The sequence below is a fragment of the Scyliorhinus canicula genome, chromosome 11, assembly GCF_902713615.1.
Source record: "Scyliorhinus canicula chromosome 11, sScyCan1.1, whole genome shotgun sequence".
NCBI classification, from domain to species: domain Eukaryota; kingdom Metazoa; phylum Chordata; class Chondrichthyes; order Carcharhiniformes; family Scyliorhinidae; genus Scyliorhinus; species Scyliorhinus canicula.
The window spans coordinates 117,746,927-117,766,185 of NC_052156.1; the positions used below are offsets into that span (position 1 = coordinate 117,746,927).

General features: G+C 45.2%; 1 protein-coding gene across 2 annotated transcripts in view; it reads left to right on the forward strand.

The window, feature by feature from the left end:
- The window catches only part of vwf (von Willebrand factor), a 137,624-nt gene that overhangs the window by 24,598 nt on the left and 93,767 nt on the right, over window positions 1–19,259 (forward strand). For both annotated transcript variants that reach the window (XM_038811190.1, XM_038811191.1), the window contains exons 15-19: window positions 10,388–10,603; window positions 12,082–12,322; window positions 15,015–15,109; window positions 16,407–16,567; window positions 16,648–16,751. In XM_038811190.1, coding sequence (XP_038667118.1) covers window positions 10,388–10,603; window positions 12,082–12,322; window positions 15,015–15,109; window positions 16,407–16,567; window positions 16,648–16,751 — 817 coding nt within the window. The remainder of the gene's footprint in view (window positions 1–10,387; window positions 10,604–12,081; window positions 12,323–15,014; window positions 15,110–16,406; window positions 16,568–16,647; window positions 16,752–19,259) is intronic.

Consider the following 19,259-nt stretch of genomic DNA (forward strand, 5'->3'; position numbering starts at 1 on the left):
AAGGGAACACTTAGGAAGCAGTGATCATAATATGGTAGAATTCAGTCTGCAATTTGAAAGAAAGAAGGTAGAATCAGATGTAAAGGTTTTACAGTTAAATAAAGGTAATTACAGGCGCATGAGGGAGGAACTGACGAAAATCGACTGGAAGCAGAGCCTAGTGGGAAAGACAGTAGAACAGCACGGGAGACTGCTGAGTAAAATAAGGGCCCATGGTATTCGAGGCAAGGTACTAACATGGATTGACGATTGGCTGTCAGACAGAAGGCAGAGAGTTGGGATAAAAGGTTCTTTTTCGGAATGGCAACCGGTGACAAGTGGTGTCCCACAGGGTTCAGTGTTGGGGCCACAGCTGTTCTCTTTATATATTAACGATCTAGATGACGGGACTGGGGGCATTCTGGCCAAGTTTGCCGATGATACAAAGATAGGTGGAGGGGCAGGTAGTATTGAGGAGGTGGGGAGGCTGCAGAAAGATTTAGACAGTTTAGGAGAATGGTCCAAGAAGTGGCTGATGAAATTCAACGTGGGCAAGTGCGAGGTCTTGCACTTTGGAAAAAAGAATAGAGACATGGACTATTTTCTAAACGGTGACAAAATTCATAATGCTAAAGTGCAAAGGGACTTGGGAGTCCTAGTCCAGGATTCTCTAAAGGTAAACTTGCAGGTTGAGTCCGTAATTAAGAAAGCAAATGTAATGTTGTCATTTATCTCAAGAGGCTTGGAATATAAAAGCATGTATGTACTTCTGAGGCTTTATAAAGCACTAGTTATGCCCCATTTAGAATACTGTGAGCAATTTTGGGCCCCATACCTCAGGAAGGACATACTGGCACTGGAGCGGGTCCAGCGGAGATTCACACGGGTGATCCCAGGAATGGTAGGCCTAACATACGATGAACGTCTGAGGATCGTGGGATTATATTCATTGGAGTTTAGGAGGTTGAGGGGAGATCTAATAGAAACGTACAAGATAATGAATGGCTTGGATAGGGTGGACGTAGGGAAGTTGTTTCCATTAGCAGGGGAGACTAGGACGCGGGGGCACAGCCTTAGAATAAAAGGGAGTCACTTTAGAACAGAGATGAGGAGAAATTTCTTCAGCCAGAGAGTGGTAGGTCTGTGGAATTCATTGCCACAGAGGGCGGTGGAGGCCGGGACATTGAGTGTCTTTAAGACAGAAATTGATAAATTCTTGATTTCTCGAGGAATTAAGGGCTATGGGGAGAGAGCGGGTAAATGGAGTTGAAATCAACCATGATTGAATGGTGGAGTGGACTCGATGGGCCGAATGGCCTTACTTCCACTCCTATGTCTTATGGTCTTATGGTCTTATGGAATTAAAGTCACAGGCTGCTGCTTTCTTCTGCTTGAATCAAAATGGCAGGCTGCCTTAAAAACCTGTTCATAAATCATCCATGAACCAAAAAAGTAATGCTAAAAATAAAAGAAAGGGAGAAAGAAGAGAATAAAAAGAAGGACCCTCACAAAAGCCTTCCATAGTCTGTCTTATCGCCAAACGGCCCAGATGTATCATGAATGCGGCTTAGAAGGAATGTTTGCCCAGGAACCTTTTTAGAGCTTCTGACATTTTTTCTAATAGTGTGTCTTTCTGCAAAATTAACTATCATCAAAACCAGAAGTCAATCCATATTTCTAACTTTAGTACACTCTAATAATTTAAACGCTGTATTGATTGGGGGATTTCTGGATGGAATTTATTTGCAGCCTAATTTTTGATCTGCTGAATTCCATTATATAGTCTTCTATGAAGGTATTCACTGACTTTCTAAATCTATCAAAATCTGACCAGACCTCATAAGAAATTAATAAATCATCCTTTTGGTAAATTTTATCCATTTAAGCTAATAATGTATCAAAATCTTCATCTGAGTCCAATTGATCCAAATCCAATTCCAAGGATACCTTGCATCTTATTTGGCATGATAGCAAAAGTGCCAAGGCAATTCCTTTTCCTTTCTTGGGCAAGGACATAGCCCGTGTCCACATAACTTCCAATGGTCATAGGGTTAACACTCATCAAACAATGGTGGGCAGTCATACCTCAACAATTAACTCAGCCATGTGTTTTCCAAGTTTATATAAATCACTCTTTTAGGTTAAAATTCAGAATACAAGGCGGGATTCTCTGACCCCGCGCTGGGTCGGAGAATTGCCGGTGGTCCACGGAAATTGCGCCACGGCGCCTCGACGCTGACATACGATTAGCCCCGATGCAGAGCAGGAAATTGGCGCCGGTCACGGGCCGCTCTACGCGGCTGGCCCATCTTTCTGGCCCGAATGGTCCGAGTGGCCGTAAGAAAAGAGCCGAGTCCCACCGCCGCCATTCTAACCTGCTCTGGGTTGGCGGGACATCGGCGTGTAAGGGGCGGATGGTGGCCTTTGGGGGGTGGGGGTGTGGGGGGGGGAGGGGGGCACGACCCTGGGGGGGCCTCCGATGTGGCCTGGCCCGCGATCGGGGCCCACCGATCGGCGGGCCGGCCCCTGTTACTGGGGGCCTCCTTTCCTATGCGCTGGCCCCGGTAGTCCTGCGGCATGTTGCGTCGGGGCCGGTGCATTGAAGGAGGCCACTGCGCATGCACGCATTGGCGGCGGTGCCATTGCACATGTCCTCGCAGGCACCGGAGCCACTGCACATGCGCGGATCCCGCAGCGCAGAGTTCGCGCCGGGATCTGCAGCTGGAGCGGCGCGAACCGCTCTAGCGCTGTGCTGGCCCGCTGGAGGGGCCAAAATTAGTCATGGGAGCGAAGGCGTTTACTACGGCGTGGACACTCTGCCGCGGGATTGGAGAATCCTGCCCATTGTCTTTCGTTCGATGAAATCTTAGTTGCTATCCTTTTTACTTATAGCAGGAACCATCCTCTGCTACCATTGTTAAGCTCCAGTGGTAAATCTGTAATAAGAACTAGAAAGCAAGTCTTGACTTCTTCAACTCCAATTTTATTATGTTCACCAATCGCTTCTCCTCCAACACCCCAGTGCCACCTATATAGCCTTTATGTGCAGTCTATCAAACAATAAGTGTTGTCCATTAAACAATTAAAGCTCCTGTTATAATTAAACACTGGGGAAATTAGCTCTTTCCTGACACATAAGTCCGGAGCTTGACAGACTTTCCATGTTGAGTGTGGGCAGTTAATGATTTGCAGTTCAGGTTTCCAAAAATAGGTTGACCTTAAATTCTAGGCCGCATTATTAGAAAATTGACACTGAAACTGTTGAATTGCCTTAACAACCCAATCAAAGAGGAAAGCTGGTTCGGCCTATGCTTGATCACAGTTCCACAGCAATGTGGTTGAGTCAAAACTGCCCTCTAATAGTCCAAGCAAGCCACTCTGTTGCATCAAACCTCTGCAAAGAATAGAAAGAAAAAAATCAAGATGAACTACTCTGCTTTGATCGAAGCATTGAATTAGGATATGATGAAACCCTGTTTACCCAGCAATATCTTCTTCATTTAACACATGGGAACTCAATACAAATTTGGCAGAGCAGCCCCACTGACAAATCAAGTGAAAGACTGAATTTTAAAAATAAATTTAGAATACCCAATTCATTTTTTACAATTAAGGGGCAATTTAGCATGGCCAATCCACCTACCCTGCACATCTTTGTGCGTGTGGGGGCGAAACCCACGCAAACACGGGGAGGATGTGCAAACAGCACACAGACAGTGACCCAGAGCCGGGATCGAACCTGAGACCTCGGAGCCATGAGACAGCAATGCTAACCACTGCATCACCGGTGAAAGCCTGAATAAGACAAATTTCCAGAATTGTGACGATCTATTGCAAAGTTATTGTAAAAGAACAAATCCAATGAAGACACAATGAGGATATTCTCCATCGTGCATGTGCCACTATGTGACCATGTTGAATGGGATAGATTATAAACAGCTCCAAATTGATCATCCACATGGTGCTATTGAACATCATCAACAGCAGAATTGCATTTCACCATAAAGACAAAATGCTGTGGATGCTGGAAATCCCGGATGCAGTGTGGAAGAGCATTCTGAGAGCAGCACCAGGCATATTTAAAACTGAAACGTAACCTGGTCAGTTTACACATGAAAGAATATAAGCAACATGCTATAGAAAGAGACATGGGAACTGACAATTCATGGATCAGTAGAAATGTCTCCAGGCCTATCAGATCCAGTCATAAATAGTAGCAGACAATTAAGTGACTAACTAGAAAGGGAGATTTCAAGAACTTCCAATTCCAAGCAATGATTAAGCTTAGTCACCAGCAAAAGAGAAGGGTGAAGCATTCTGAACAATCTTCAGCCAGAAGGGGCAAATGGACTGATGTTCTTCACCTCCTAACAGTGTCCAAAATCACGGACGCTTCTCTTCAGCCAAGTCAATTCATTTTGTATTATATCAAGAAACTGTCGGACCCTTACAAAATTCCAGTGTGATGCTTAAGATCAGTGCTCCAGAGGCGATACCTCTGGATGGATTATTCAAGAGCAGCTACAGAGCTGCCATCTATCCAACAAAGGGAAAATTGCCCAGCTATATCTTGTTTTCAAAAAGTGGGACAAATCTAATTGGGCCAATTAGCCAATCCACCTATTCTCAATCATCAGCAAAGTGATAGAACGGTAGCACAGTGGTTACCACCGTTTCTTCACAGCGCCAGGGCCCAGGTTCGATTTCCGGCTTGGGTCACTGTCTGTGTGGAATCTGCATGTTCTCCCTGTGTCTGCCTGGATTTCCTCTGGGTGCTCCGGTTTCCTCCCACAAGTCCCGAAAGACGTGTTTGTCAGGTGAATTGGACAAAACAAAAAAGAGTGGCTAAGGTAAATATTGGTCCTTTAGAGGATGAGAAGAGAGATTTAATAATGGGAGATGAGGAAATGGCTGAGGAACTGAACAGGTTTTTTGGGTTGGTCTTCACAGTGGAAGACACAAATAACATGCCAGTGACTGATGGAATTGAGGCTTTGACAGGTGAGGACCTTGAGATGATTGTTATCACTAAGGAGGTAGTGATGGGCAAGCTAATGGGGCTAAAGATAGACAAGTCTCCTGGCCCTGATGGAATGCATCCCAGAGTGCTAAAAGAGATGGCTCGGGAAATTGCAAATGCACTAGTGATAATTTACCAAAATTCACTAGACTCTGGGGTGGTCCTGGCGGGTTGGAAATTGGCAAACGTGACATCACTGTTTAAAAAAGGAGGTGGGCAGAAAGCGGATAATTATAGGCCAGTTAGCTTAACTTCAGTAGTAGGGAAGATGCTGGAATCTATCATCAAGGAAGAAATAGCGAGGCATCTGGATGGAAATTGTCCCATTGGGCATACGCAGCATGGGTTCGCAAAGGGCAGGTCATGCCTAACTAATTTAGTGGAATTTTTTGAGGACATTACCAGTGCAGTAGATAACGGGGAACCAATGGATGTGGTATATCTGGATTTCCAGAAAGCTTTTGACAAAGTGCCACACAAAAGGTTGCTACATAAGATAAAGATGCATGGCATTAAGGGTAAAGTAGTAGCATGGATAGAGGATTGGTTAATTAATAGAAAGCAAAGAGTGGGGATTAATGGGTGTTTCTCTGGTTGGCAATCAGTAGCTAGTGGTGTCCCTCCGGGATCAGTGTTGGGCCCACAATGGTTCACAATTTACATAGATGATTTGGAGTTGGGCACCAAGTGCAATGTGTCCAAGTGTGCAGACGATACTAAGATGAGTGGTAAAGCAAAAAGTGCAGAGGATACCGGAAGTCTGCAGAGGGATTTGGATAGGTTAAGTTAATGGGCTAGGGTCTGGCAGATGGAATACAATGTTGACAAATGTGAGGTTATCCATTTTGGAAGGAATAACAGCAAAAGGGATTATTATTTAAATGATAAAATATTAAAAGGTTAAGGGGGGGGGGGGGTTGTTGGGTTACGGGTATAGGGTGGATACGTGGGTTTGAGTAGGGTGATCATTGCTCGGCACAACATCGAGGGCTGAAGGGCCTGTTCTGTGCTGTACTGTTCTTTGTTCTATGTTCTAAAACATGCTGCTGTGCAGAGAGACCTGGGTGTGCTAGTGCATGAGTCACAAAAAGATAGTTTACAGGTGCAACAGGTGATTAAGAAGGCAAATGGAGTTTTGTCCTTCATAGCTAGAGGGATGGAGTTTAAGACTAGGGAGGTTATGCTGCAATTGTATAAGGTGTTAGTGAGGCCACACCTGGAGTATTGTGTTCAGTTTTGGTCTCCTTACCTGAGAAAGGACGTACTGCCGCTGGAGGGTGTGCAGAGGAGATTTACTAGGTTAATCCCAGCGTTGAGGGGGTTGGATTACGAGGAGAGGTTGAGTAGACTGGCACTGTACTCATTGGAATTTAGAAGGATGTGGGGGGGATCTTCTAGAAACATACAAAATTAAGAAGGAAATAGATAGGATAGATGCGGGCAGGTTGTTTCCACTGGCGGGTAAAAGCAGAACTAGGGGGCATAGCCTCAAAATAAGGGGAAGTAGATTTAGGACTGCGCTTAGGAGGAATTTCTTCACCCAAAGAGTTGTGAATGTATGGAATTCCTTGCCGAGTGAAGCAGTTGAGGCTCATTCATTAAATGTTTTTACGATAAATATAGATATTTTTTTAAAGAATAAAGGGATTAAGGGTTATGGTGAAAGTGGAGCTGAGTCCACAAAAGATCAGCCATGATCTAATTGAATGGCGGAGCAGGCTCGAGGGGCCAGATGGCCTACTCCTGCTTCTAATTCTTATGTTCTTATTCTGAGTTCTCCCTCAGTGTACCCGAACAGACGGCGGAGTGTGGCAACTGGGGTCTTTTCACAGTAACTTCATTGCAGTGTTAATGTAAGCCTACTTGTGACAATAAAAATTACTTTTATTCTTATTTAAATACTATGCGCAAACGCTATGATGGAAGTTAAATGCTGACCAACCATGACCCAACTGAATGTCAGAACAAGCTCCAGCAAGTGAATGGCCCACTCCTGTTCCTTTGTAACACTGTGATGCATGCTAGGGCATGAGTCTAGTGTCTCTCAGGACCTACACTGCTTCTGCATGCTGAATAATTGAATGCAGCCCCAGATATATTGGGATAAGTTTTTGTCTTCGTGGGCGGTGATAGAACCTAATTGAAAACCATGGATTGTTAATCTGACCAGTTCTATAAAGAGGTGACTATCCACTCTGCCAGATTGCTGTCCATGGGAGGAAGACAAAAAGTTTACTCCATTGTTTTGTTGGTCTCACCTCGTCACATAGGAAGCCATTATCTATTATTTGTCTGTCAAATTCTGTGAAGCTAAATGGCAAAAACCCAACAACTGCAGTGATCATGACACAATAAACAGATTGGTGATGGTAACACAAGCTGTAACCCTCATGGCTGAACTCCAAAACTTTTTTCACCTTTGACCTGCAGCATCTATATTAGCCATAACCAGAGTCTTTTAACCAGTTCATGGTGAGTGAAGAATTTTTGTTAATTATTAACCAAAGTGGAGGGGATAGTAAGTAGTACAGTGCCATGTCATTTCTGTGATTTGGGTTCAAATCTGGCCCAGGCATTCTTCCTCCAATGTAAATTTTCTTCATGAAATTAATTTGCGCAATCCTAAGCTAGTTTTCATTGGGCATGGTTTGACATTAATCGAACCACAATTATTTGCCTCATTCAGGGCTGTGAGGAATTCTGGTGACGGGAATAGAAAAATTCACACTGGGCTTAAGCTTGAGCCATGATACCAATTTGGAACAGAGTAAAGTGAGCTTTTCTGTGTAGCTGGCAATGCTGCACCTGGCTTGGGGATGCCTGATACTGAGTGACGAATTGGAAAACTTCCCACACTGGTACCTTTGACTTTTTGAAGGATATAAGTATAATCCTTCAAACTTACAAGCACATGACTGATGGGGAATTAACATTAGAATGGATAAATAAGGCAATTGTTCCTTTATTGTTTGTGTTTCCTGTGATTCAGGTATTTTCTAAATATCGGGCTATAAATAATTACAATTGTACTTCATCCGTATGGGATATTCAAAGAAGGCTTTAGCCAAACAGTTAATTCATCAAGTACAGCACGTAAACAAATCTTACAATGTCTGCATAAACCTTGGTTTCCTGCAGGCTTCATGGATTCATTCTGATTTCATAGGCCAGGATTTTCCAGTCCCACCTGCCATGGGAATTGTCACAGTTGGGATGGAAAATTTGACGCACCGCCAGAAGGTCCATTGACTTCTGGCGCAAATTTCTAATCCTATGGTGGACAGGCCTAGAAATAAGGATATCTGTGGCCTTCAGCCATTGAATCCTTCCACAGTATGTTGAAAGGGAAAATATGTGATGGAGTAACCTCGCGCTGTGTGACATTAGTTAATACAAAAAGTCCCTGTTGAATATGTTTTGTATAATGCAGATAAAGAATTCAGATTAGGTGATGCTCCCTACACATTCCTGAAGTTGGGAGAGAAATGTTTATAAATGCGAGCTGTGCTGTTTTGGGGCTACGCAACATCGATTAGGCACTTGTTAACCTTGCTCCAAGTGAAATAAGGAACCCAGTCATGCTTTGCATTATGAAAGTTGTGGCAACCAGATGTTCCAAGATGGAATCGGATTTATCGTTGTATGCATTTCTAATGTTAAATAAAAGTCTATAATTTCCAGTTTATCCTTTGAATGGTATTGAACGCTTACTATTTCCCATTAGTCACTGAAATGTGTGCATGAGTGAGAATTGTTTCCCAACTGCAACTAAATGAGAATTTTTCTCTAAAAATGCAGTCTTCAGAGAAAAACAGGTGAATGAGGGTAAAGCGGTTGATGTGGTGTATATGGATTTCAGTAAGGCGTTTGATAAGGTTTCCCACGGTAGGCTATTGCAGAAAATAAGGAAGTATGGGATTGAAGGTGATTTAGCGGTTTGGATCAGTAATTGGCTAGCTGAAAGTAGACAGATGGTGGTGGTTGATGGCAAATGTTCATCCTGGAGTTCAGTTACTAGTGGTGTACCGCAATGATCTGTTTTGGGGCCACTGCTGTTTGTCATTTTTATAAATGACCTGGAAGAGGGTGTAGAAGGATCGGTTAGTAAATTTGCAGATGACACGAAGGTCGGTGGAGTTGTGGATAGTGCTGAAGGATGTTATAGGATACAGAGAGACATAGATAAGCTGCAGAGCTGGGCTGAGAGGTGGCAGATGGAGTTTAATGCGGAAAAGTGTGAGGTGATTCACTTTGGAAGGAGTAACAGGAATGGAGAGTACTGGGCTAATGGCAAGATTCTTGGTAGTGTAGATGAACAGAGAGATCTCAGCATCCAGGTACATAAATCCCTGAAAGTTGCCACCCAGGTTAATAGGGCTGTCAAGTAGGCATATGGTGTGCTAGCCTTTATCAGTAGGGGGATTGAGTTTCGGAGCCACGAGGTCATGCTGCAGCTGTACATAACTCTGGTGCGGCCGCTCCTGGAGTATTGCGTGCAGTTCTTGTCACCACATTATAGGAAGGATGTGGAAGCTTTGGAAAGAGTTCAGAGGAGATTTACTAGGATGTTGCCTGGTATGGAGGGAAGGTCTTACGAGGAAAGGCTCAGGGACTTGAGGTTGTTTTTGTTAGAGAGGAGACGGCTGAGAGGTGACTTAATAGAGACATATAAGATAGTCAGAGGGTTAGATAGGGTGGACAGTGAGAGTCTTTTTCCTCGGATGGTGATGACCAACACGAGGGAACATAGCTTTAAATTGAGGGGTGGTAGATATAGGACAGATGTCAGAGGCAGTTTCTTTACTCGGAGAGTAGTAGGGGTGTGGAACGCCCTGCCTGCAACAGTAGTAGACTCACCAACTTTAAGGGCATTTACGTGGTCACTGGATAGACATATGGATGAAAATGGAATAGTGTAGGTCAGATAGGCTTCAGATAGTTTCACAGGTCGGCGCAACATCGAAGGCCGAAGGGCCCATACTGCGCTGTAATGTTCTATGTTCTAAAACCCTTGAAGTCCAAAGCACAACATTGATTTAATTGTTTGAAGTAATTTGCATGATTTATGTCTTTTTAAAAAAATATATCATAATCACATCTCCACCATCTACTTCCCCCACGCCCCCTCCATTTATAATGGGGATATTTTTAAGCTAACTCCCAGATAGGAAACCAATGAGATCAGATACAAAATTGGCTTTATACGTTTTCCAATGAATTGAGTGAAATGCAATAGTGGTAAGCGTGTGCTACCAGCAACCACACCTGATCCTGCTAGTTTCCCATTTGGAGTCATGTTAAAATTGGCCCCAACCCTGTTTTGGAGTTGCTGTTTTAGAAACAAGCCTTCTGGGGAATTGTCACAATGGTGTAACATTTGTGTTTCAGCGACATATGCTGAGGAAGTTTGCTCTGTTCTTCTGCTGAATGAGTTTGAGCCTTGCCACTATGAAGTGAATCCTGCGCCATTCCTCAAGATCTGTCACTATGATGTGTGTGCCTGTTCCAATGGCAATGAATGCCTATGTTCAGCTGTTGCCAGTTATGCTGCAATGTGTGCAAAGAAAGGGGTCCTTATTAACTGGAGGTCGCCACATTTCTGTGGTAAGTGATTTTTGCTCTTGCTTTTGCTTTTTTTTTACAGTGAAGAATCAAAGGTTAACTCACAGATGAGTGAATGGAGCATTGCATTGGCACAGACCTGGTTGCTTGCCCATTCAGGCAACAGCTATAAGGTCCTGTGGAGAAGAGAGAATATTTCCGGTGCCCTGGTCAAAATTCATCCCCTAATCAACACCGTCAAAACTAGAAATAAAAACAGAAATTGCTCAAAATTCTCATCAGGCCCGGTTTCACCTGTGGAGAGAAAATCAGAGATAATATTTCAGCCAATGACATTTCACTGAGTTCAGCGATCTGAAATATGCGGCTGGATTTTATGACTGGAGAGAGGGTGGGATGGACAGCTTGGCCACCCCTCACCCCCCCCCACCCATAACCCGCCTCCGGAAGGGAAATCCAAGCACATGAAAGAAACCCACCCCGCAGCTGTAATGCACTGCGAGCTGAACAAACTCACTCTGGGACTTTTGCCCCTCTTCGAGAGCTGCCAGCCAATCTGATTGGCTGCCGTCACTAGCAGCAGTCATGAGCACTGCTGGGACTGCAAGGAGGAACAAGAAGAACAGTCATGGTTGCTCGACATGGGTACGTCCTGGACTTTCACGGTGGGGAGGGATCTGAAAGCCCAGAGAGGAGTGAGGGGACCGGGTTTTGGGGCTGTTACCTTCAGAGGGGGGGAGGGGGTTCCCATTGAGGCACACATGGCACATCCCCCTGATGACGTGCTTCTTTTCTTTTCCACCTTTTTTCAACTTTTCCTCAAAAAATGGCCTGCCTACTCCTGTGGAGAGAAAAGGGAGCTAATGTTTGGAGTCTGGATGACTCTGTCAAAGTTGTCATCCAGACTCGAAACGTTAGCTCCCATTTCTCTCCTCAAGATGCTGTTGGACCTGCTGAGATTGTCCAGTATTTTCTGTTTTTGTTTCAGATTCCAGCAACCGCAGTAATTTGCTTGATCAAATGACCTTTAATTCTTTATTTATATATGGTGAGCGAGCTGTGAGTATTGAGGCTCACCCACGTGTTATGTTAGGAGGCACAGCTCGGAGGTCAGTGGAAATGTGGTGGGCTGGGTACCCCTTGTTTTTGACATGCACCTCCTCCTCCCGCCCCACCACCACCACTGCAAACGCACTTGGCATGGGCATGAAATCCAACCCATGAACCCTGTTTCTCTCCCTACAGATTCTGCCTGACCTGCTGAATATTTCTAGCACTTTCTGTTTTATTTCAGAATCCCAGCATCTGCAGTATTTTGCTTTGGTGTCAAAAAAGAAACGAACCAATCTTTCAAATCATCGATATATGTGAGACCATGTTGAATGTAATTTTGGACGCTGAATTTGCCTCAGGAATAACCATGACTGTGATTCAATAATTTGTGAGGAATAGTTTGCGATGAGTATGCTGCATAAAAATACTTGTCTTTTTCTTTTTTTATCAAAACTTTGCTTTGACAGAAATGACTTGTCCTGAAGATCAGATTTATGAACAGTGTGGCACCCCTTGTAACCAGACCTGCAGATCACTCTCTAATCCAGACTCGGATTGCACTGAATTTTGTCTCGAAGGTTGCTACTGCCCTCCCAATCATTATGCCAACGAAGATGGTCAATGCGTGCTCAGATCAGAATGCCCCTGCTATTTTAATGATGAAATCTACAAACCACATGAGGCCATAGCATTTGATTTCACCATGTGGTAAGCCAAATGGAATGGATAGCTGTCAAACTCTTTTAACCAACCCAAAATGATAGCAATATTTGCTGGAACTTCAAACGACGTTCCAGCACCGCTGTACTTGGCAACATATTGGGACACATGCAACTTATGATAGTTCAGATGTACAGGTGCATGGGCACGGCACAAGTTCCTGGTAGTGATGATGACCATCAGGATGGGTGCAGAGTAGGAACCGTATCATATGTGGTACTCGGGAGGTCAGAACCACTTTAGCATTGGCCTTCATTGACAGTTGTGTGGGGTACACCACAGGTGGAACTGGCATACACCACATCCCCCTTGGTAGTTCTAAACATAGCGGGGGCGATTCTCCCAAATGGAGCCCAAGTGTTCGCGCCGATGTCAACGCTGTCGCGGTTCATGATGGTGCGAACCGGGCCCGGGTATGACCGATTCTGGCCCCCACAAGGGGCCAGCACGGCGCTGGAGCGGTTCACGCTGCTCCAGGCTCCTTTCCCGGCGCCAAATGGGTGCCGCGCCAACCCGCGCATGCGCAGTTGGGCCGCGCCAACCTGTACATGCGTGGGGGACTTCTTTAGCGCGCCAGCCCCGACTCAATGACGTCGGTGTTCACGGGCCGGGCACGCCAGAAAGTAGGCCCGTGGGGGGAAAGGCCGGCCTGCTGATCGGTGGGCCCCAATCGCGGGCCAAACCCCATCAGAGGCCGACCCCCGGCCCTTCGTGCAGAGTTCCCGCCGGCAGTGACCAGGGGTGAACAGCACCGGCGCGACTCTGTCATATCCACATGGCCGCTCGGCCCATCCGGGCCGGAGAATCGGCGGCCCTGCCGATTCCAGTGCGCTGGCGCAAAAGGCGGCAATTCTCCGCACTCTGAGAATCGTGCGCCGGCGTTGGGGCATCATGCCGCAGTTGCGGCGTTTCTCTGGCCTGGCACGGGGCTCAGAGAATCGCCCCCAGCCTTTCTACAGATGTGGCGACTAGATTTGCATATTTTAACAATCTCCTACCCCCTCCCTGCTTTAGCTAGGAGTGGTGGGCACCCATTTCCAGGCCAGCCTACTATTTTTAAATTTATTAATTTTTGGGATGCAGCATTTATTTCCCATCACTAGTTTCCCTTGAGAAGGTGGTGATGAGCCACCTGCTTGAACTGCTGCAGTCCATGTGCTGTAGGAACACACACAGCGCTGTTAAGAAGAGATTTTGACCCAGCAACAGTGAAGGAATGGTGATTTAGTTCCAAGTCAGAATGGTGTTTAGCTTGGAGGAGAGTTTTCAGGTGGTGGTTTTCCCATGCATCCACTGCCTTTGTCCTTCGAGGTGATAGGTTTGGAAGCTGCAGTCAAACAAGCCTTGGCGAGTTGCTGCAGTGCATCTTGTAGATGGCACACACCGCCACTGTATATTGGTGGTGGAGGGAGTGAATGTTGGAGGTGGTGGATGGGGTGCCAATCAAGGGGGCTGCTTTGTCCTGGATAGTGTTGAGTTTCTTGAGTGTTGTTGGTGCTGCACTTATCCAGGAAAGTGGAGAGTATTCCATCACAGTCTCGACTTGTGCTTTGTAGATGGTGGGCAGGGTTTGGGGAGCTAGGAGGTGAGCTAGTTGTGGCAGAATTCACAGCCTCTGACTATCTCTTGTAGCCACAGGAATTATATGGCTAGTCCATGAGGCCCCCACAACGGTTTCAAAGTCGGCCACCCGTTTTTAAGAAAGGTCTCCCAATATGTTTGCGCAATGCACTAGTACAGCCAGCAGTGCTCAACATACAACAGTAAGGATAGTCAGGCATTGGCGACAGTGCAGTTAAGCACAAGCAAACCGATAAACAGTTTTATGCGCCTAAGCAGTATGAAAGATTGAAGAACCTGGGATTGTCATGCTGGGGAATGAAAAGTTCTGGGACGATATATCGAAGTAGGGAGGGGAGCCTGGATGATTCTTTGTCAAAGCTCAACTACTTTGACAAAGAGTCATCCAGACTTGAAATGTTAACTCCCTTCTCTCTCCACAAATGCTGTCAGACCTGCTGCGATTGTCCAGTAATTTCTGTTTTTGTTCTTTGAAGAATAACGTTGTTTGAGAATTGTTTGTAAGGGGAGTGAAAGTTTGTGCTACGTTGAACTATTTTATGATGTGGAGATGCTGGCGTTGGGCTGGGGTGGGCACAGTAAGAAGTGTTATAACACCAGGTTAAAGTCCAACTGGTTTATTTGGAATCACTAGCCTCATCCAAAGGAGTTATGCTCCAAAAGCTAGTGATTCTAAATAAACCTGTTGGACTTTAGTCTGGTGTTGTAAGACTTCTTATTGAACTATTTTGTTAATCACACGAGGACTGAGTCCCAGTGTGTGGTTTGGGATTGATTATTAAATTTGAGTAAACTTTCTACGCTTGTGAATAGCATGGTGAAATATAGGAAGTGATAAGCAAAGCAATCATTCTCACAGAATCTGCTCACGTGAACAAGGTTTTGTTTGGCCATAAGGTGCAGATAATGGCATTGGGTGTTAAAACTGAGAGGTTGTGTATGTGAAGCCACCTCTGTTGTTTCTGTTTTTGTTCTGCCTCTCATGCTTTTTCTGGTCTCTACTACCAAATATGGCTGATCGGGCTGATGGCATGCCTGTACTGGCTGTTGTTTCTTTTTAAAATTTTAATGGCTTCAACTACCTGGTATTCTTTTACAGCTACTGTGAAAACGGTATGATGCATTGCAGTGCAAGTGAATTGGCCCATCATTATACACCAAGTATTTTCCTGGACACAGAAGAGAGCGTCAGAGGTGAGAATCCAAAGATTCAAAAGACAAAATTATTGGATTGTTGGGGGAAGGGGTGAAGATTGAGGGCGGGGTGTAGAGGCAGTGGGGAGGAGTTACCTAAAGAGAGAACCTAGCTACCTCCCCTTGATGTTTAACCATCACGGAATCCCTCACCATTAACATCTTGAAGTTCACCAATGACCAGAAATTTAACTGGACTGGCCGCTTAAATATTTTGGCTCCTACAATGGGTCAGGGGCTGGAAAACCTGCAATGAGTAACTCACCTCCTGACTGTCCAAAGCCTGTCCACCATCTACAAGTCACAAGTCAGGTGTGTGATGAAATCCTCTTCACTTGCCTGGATGAGTGCAGCTCCAACAACACTGGAGCAGCTCAATATCATCCAGCCTGCTTGACTGGCACCCCTCCCACCACCTTAACCATTCACTCCCTACATCACCGCTGCACAGTGTAGAAGGTGCAGCAACTCACCAAGGCTCCTTTACCAACACCTTCCAAACCAGTGATTTCTAACACATAGAACACAGGAGAATTGGACAAATGGGAACACCATCACCTGCAAGGACCCCTTTCATCTGTTCAAGATATCCAGACAGGGAAGGATAGAACTGGAGACTAATCTTTACACACTTACAAGCTTTTATTTGCAGAGACACACAGTACAAACATGCACATCCTAACTCAATAACCACACTTTCAATCTGCTGTTATAGGGGGACAAGTGAATCCCCATGCCTATGATCTGAACACAATTAAATACTCCGTTACTATCCAATTAATAGTCTCCAAGTCACACAACATCCTGATTTGGAACAATATTTCTATTCCTTCACTGTTGCTGGGTAAAATCCTGGAACTTTAACAGCACTGAATGTGCACCTACACCACAAGTGCTGCAACAATTCAAGCAGGCAGGCCATCACCACCTTCTCAACGGCAAGTTGGGATGGGCAATCAATGCTGACGTTACCAGAAACACCAGCATCTGATGAACAAATACAAATTTTGGTGTCAATTCTAAGCATTTTTGGTAAATCACATGGGATCTTCAAACCAAGGTTTCTGAGGAGAGTGGCCGGTGTATTAGCTGAGCAATCATGTCCTTAATCCCCGACAACATTTCTTCAAAAAATAACTTTTACACCCTAATTAATAACCCATCATGGTTTTTAGTCCACAAATATCCACACAGCAGACATTCTGTACAAGTTGTGTAACTGAAATCATATATGCCATCTCAGTTTTGTTTTTAAATGCACTCAACTGATGCTAAACTCCAAATGCCTTCCTTACAGCCAAACGAGAGGTGAGATGTAATCCACCATTGAGAAGATTTGTTTGCCCAGAAGATAATCCTGCAGCAGAAGGCATTGAATGCATGCAGACGTGTCAGAACTATGACTTGGATTGTGTGAGCTCTAAGTGCACATCAGGGTGTATATGTCCTCCTGGGAAGGTGAGAACTCTGAACACACAATGAAATAAGGCATTGCAACTACCTCGCAATACATACCTTATGTATGATCTGTGATTTAGGTACAACTTGAGAACACATGCATCTCTCCACGAATGTGTCCATGTCTTCACAATGGCAAGGAATATGCTCCTGGCGAATCTATCACACAAGACTGCAATACCTGGTAATGACATTTTACTCACTGTAATTAAAACAGACACTTTGGGAGCTAGCTGAAATGCGTTTTAATTTGGTATCAGAAAACTTTTGGATGCAAAATTTGTTGGGCATATTTATGTTGCTGTTAGTTTTTTTTGGCCTTGCCTGTCTGGCATGAACCTGGATCTGAGTTTTCAGCCAGGCGTAAGGAAGAGCTGTTAGGTTAACATCTCTGAAGTAGGAGGGGGCTTGGTCTTGTATCATCCAATTGGAAATATTCCTAGACTAACATTGGGTGAAGGCGAGATAAATCCTTGGTCACCAGTTGAATATTGACTTTCAGATCAGTGACAGCTATGGCTTGTGTGTCTCCTGGTCCGGTCTCTTAACTTCTGTTGCTGACCAGGTATAGTGGGATACAAACGCACTCTGAGACAGTTGGAGTGGATTTCTTTGGATAAAGGAGGCTTGGGAGAGCACTCCAGCCTCTCATGGCCCACAAAAGAACCTAATGTTAAATGTAACCTTTTGCAGGACTGTTTTCACCAATGACCCATCTGACAGGCCTGACCTGATGGGGAATCCATCATTGTTTCTCCGCTCAGATCTCCAACTAATACTCCAGTCGGGTCCTGATTACATCATTGCGACCCAATTTTCTAATTTAAGGAAGGCCAATGTTGCTTCTCTACTAATGTTGCACTCGCCTGCTTGGGTTAACATTGGGTCACAGCAGGAAGCTTCAGGGTCCGAGGGGGCCAGTTTAGCTCAGTTGGCTAGGCAGCTGGTTTGTGATGCGAGGCGAGCAGCGTGAGTTCAATTCCCGTACTGGCTGAGGTTATTCATGAAGGCCCCTTCTTCTCACCACACCTCACCTGAGGTGCGGTGATCCCTGAGGTGTGGTGATCTTAGGTTAAACCACCACCAGTCAGCTCTCTATACAGCCTAAGGTCACCTGGGACTATGGTGACTTTACCTTTACCTCGGGGTCAGGTAAGGTAAAGGTAAGTGACTACCTCTGTCCGGCCAGGGGCACAGAGTTAAAATTGAGACTTGCTCTCAATGCTGCTCCTGATGGATCAGACCCTATGCCCGGAGCATGCATTCAAATTGTGAGGCTTTTAAGCTGAGCAATGTTGAAGCCAAGGGGATCACAAGTGCACACATCTACATGCATTAAGTTCTATTATTTTTTTGGTAGGAAAATGCACAGCAGCAATAAACAGAAACAATGTCACAGAGAGCTAATGCAAATAGGAGTAAAAGAAAATGTGTGTCACTATCTAATGCACTTTGGCTGTCACCATGTGGGCTAGTTTAGCACAGTGGGCTGAACAGCTGGCTTGTAATGCAGAATAAGGCCAGCAGCGTGGGTTCAATTCCCGTACCGGTCTCCCCGAACAGGCGCCGGAATGTGGCGACTAGGGGCTTTTCACAGTAACTTAATTGAAGCCTATTTGTGACAATAAGCGACTATTATTATTATGTTTTGTGACATTTGAACGATTTATTTTTTAGATATTTCACCCAATTGTTTATTGCATAACAATGAGATCAGACAATTGTATTGAACTTTATTGAGCATTTGGCGTGTAGTTTTCATGAGATAATCAACTAACCTCAAATTGACAATAAATAGATGCATCCTCATAGAATCCATAAAGTCCCCACAGAGCACAAGGAGGCCATTCGGCCCATCGAGTCTGCACCGCCCCTCTGAAAGACCTAGGCCCACTCCCCTGCCCTATTCCTGTAACGCCCGCCTAACCTACACATCTTTGGACTGTGGGAGGAAACCGGAGCAACCGGAGGAAACCCACACAGACATGGGGAGAACGTGTAAACCCAACACAGGCAGCCACCCAAAGAACCTGGGCCCCTGACACTGTGAGGCAGCAGTGCTAACCACTGTGCCATTGTGCTGCCTTTATAGGTCCTATAGGTTGCGCCAATGTTGTAACTGAAATGACATCTGATGTGTTGGGTATGCTGTGTCTACGTGGACTGCAGTGTAGAGCGAGACAGGCTCCCAACACTTGAAGAAATGCAACACGATTTTATTGATCAACTAACTATAATACATGCTTGACTATGGGTTGACACTATTTTAAAAAAAATTTAGAGTATCCATTTTTTCCAATTAAGGGGCAATTTAGCGTGGCCAATCCATCTGTCTTGCACATCTTTGGGTTGTGGGGGCGAAACCCACGCAAACACTGGGAGAATGTGCAAACTCCACACGGACAGTGACCCAGAGCCGGGATCGAACCTGGGACCTCGGCGCCGTGAGGCAGCAGGGCTAACCCACTGCGCCACTGTGCTGCCCCCGGGTTGACACTATTTTGACTTGACTAGAAACCTGAGGCTGACCTGACCAGACTATCTGACTACCACATGGTGTTTGCACTAGTTGCTGCTCACGAGCTCTGACTGTCTCAGAGGTTAGATCCCGAGAGAGCGGGAAAACTGGTGTCCTCTGGCTTTATAGTGGTCGTGTCCTGTCTGGTGATTGGCTGCTGTGTTCTGTGTGCTC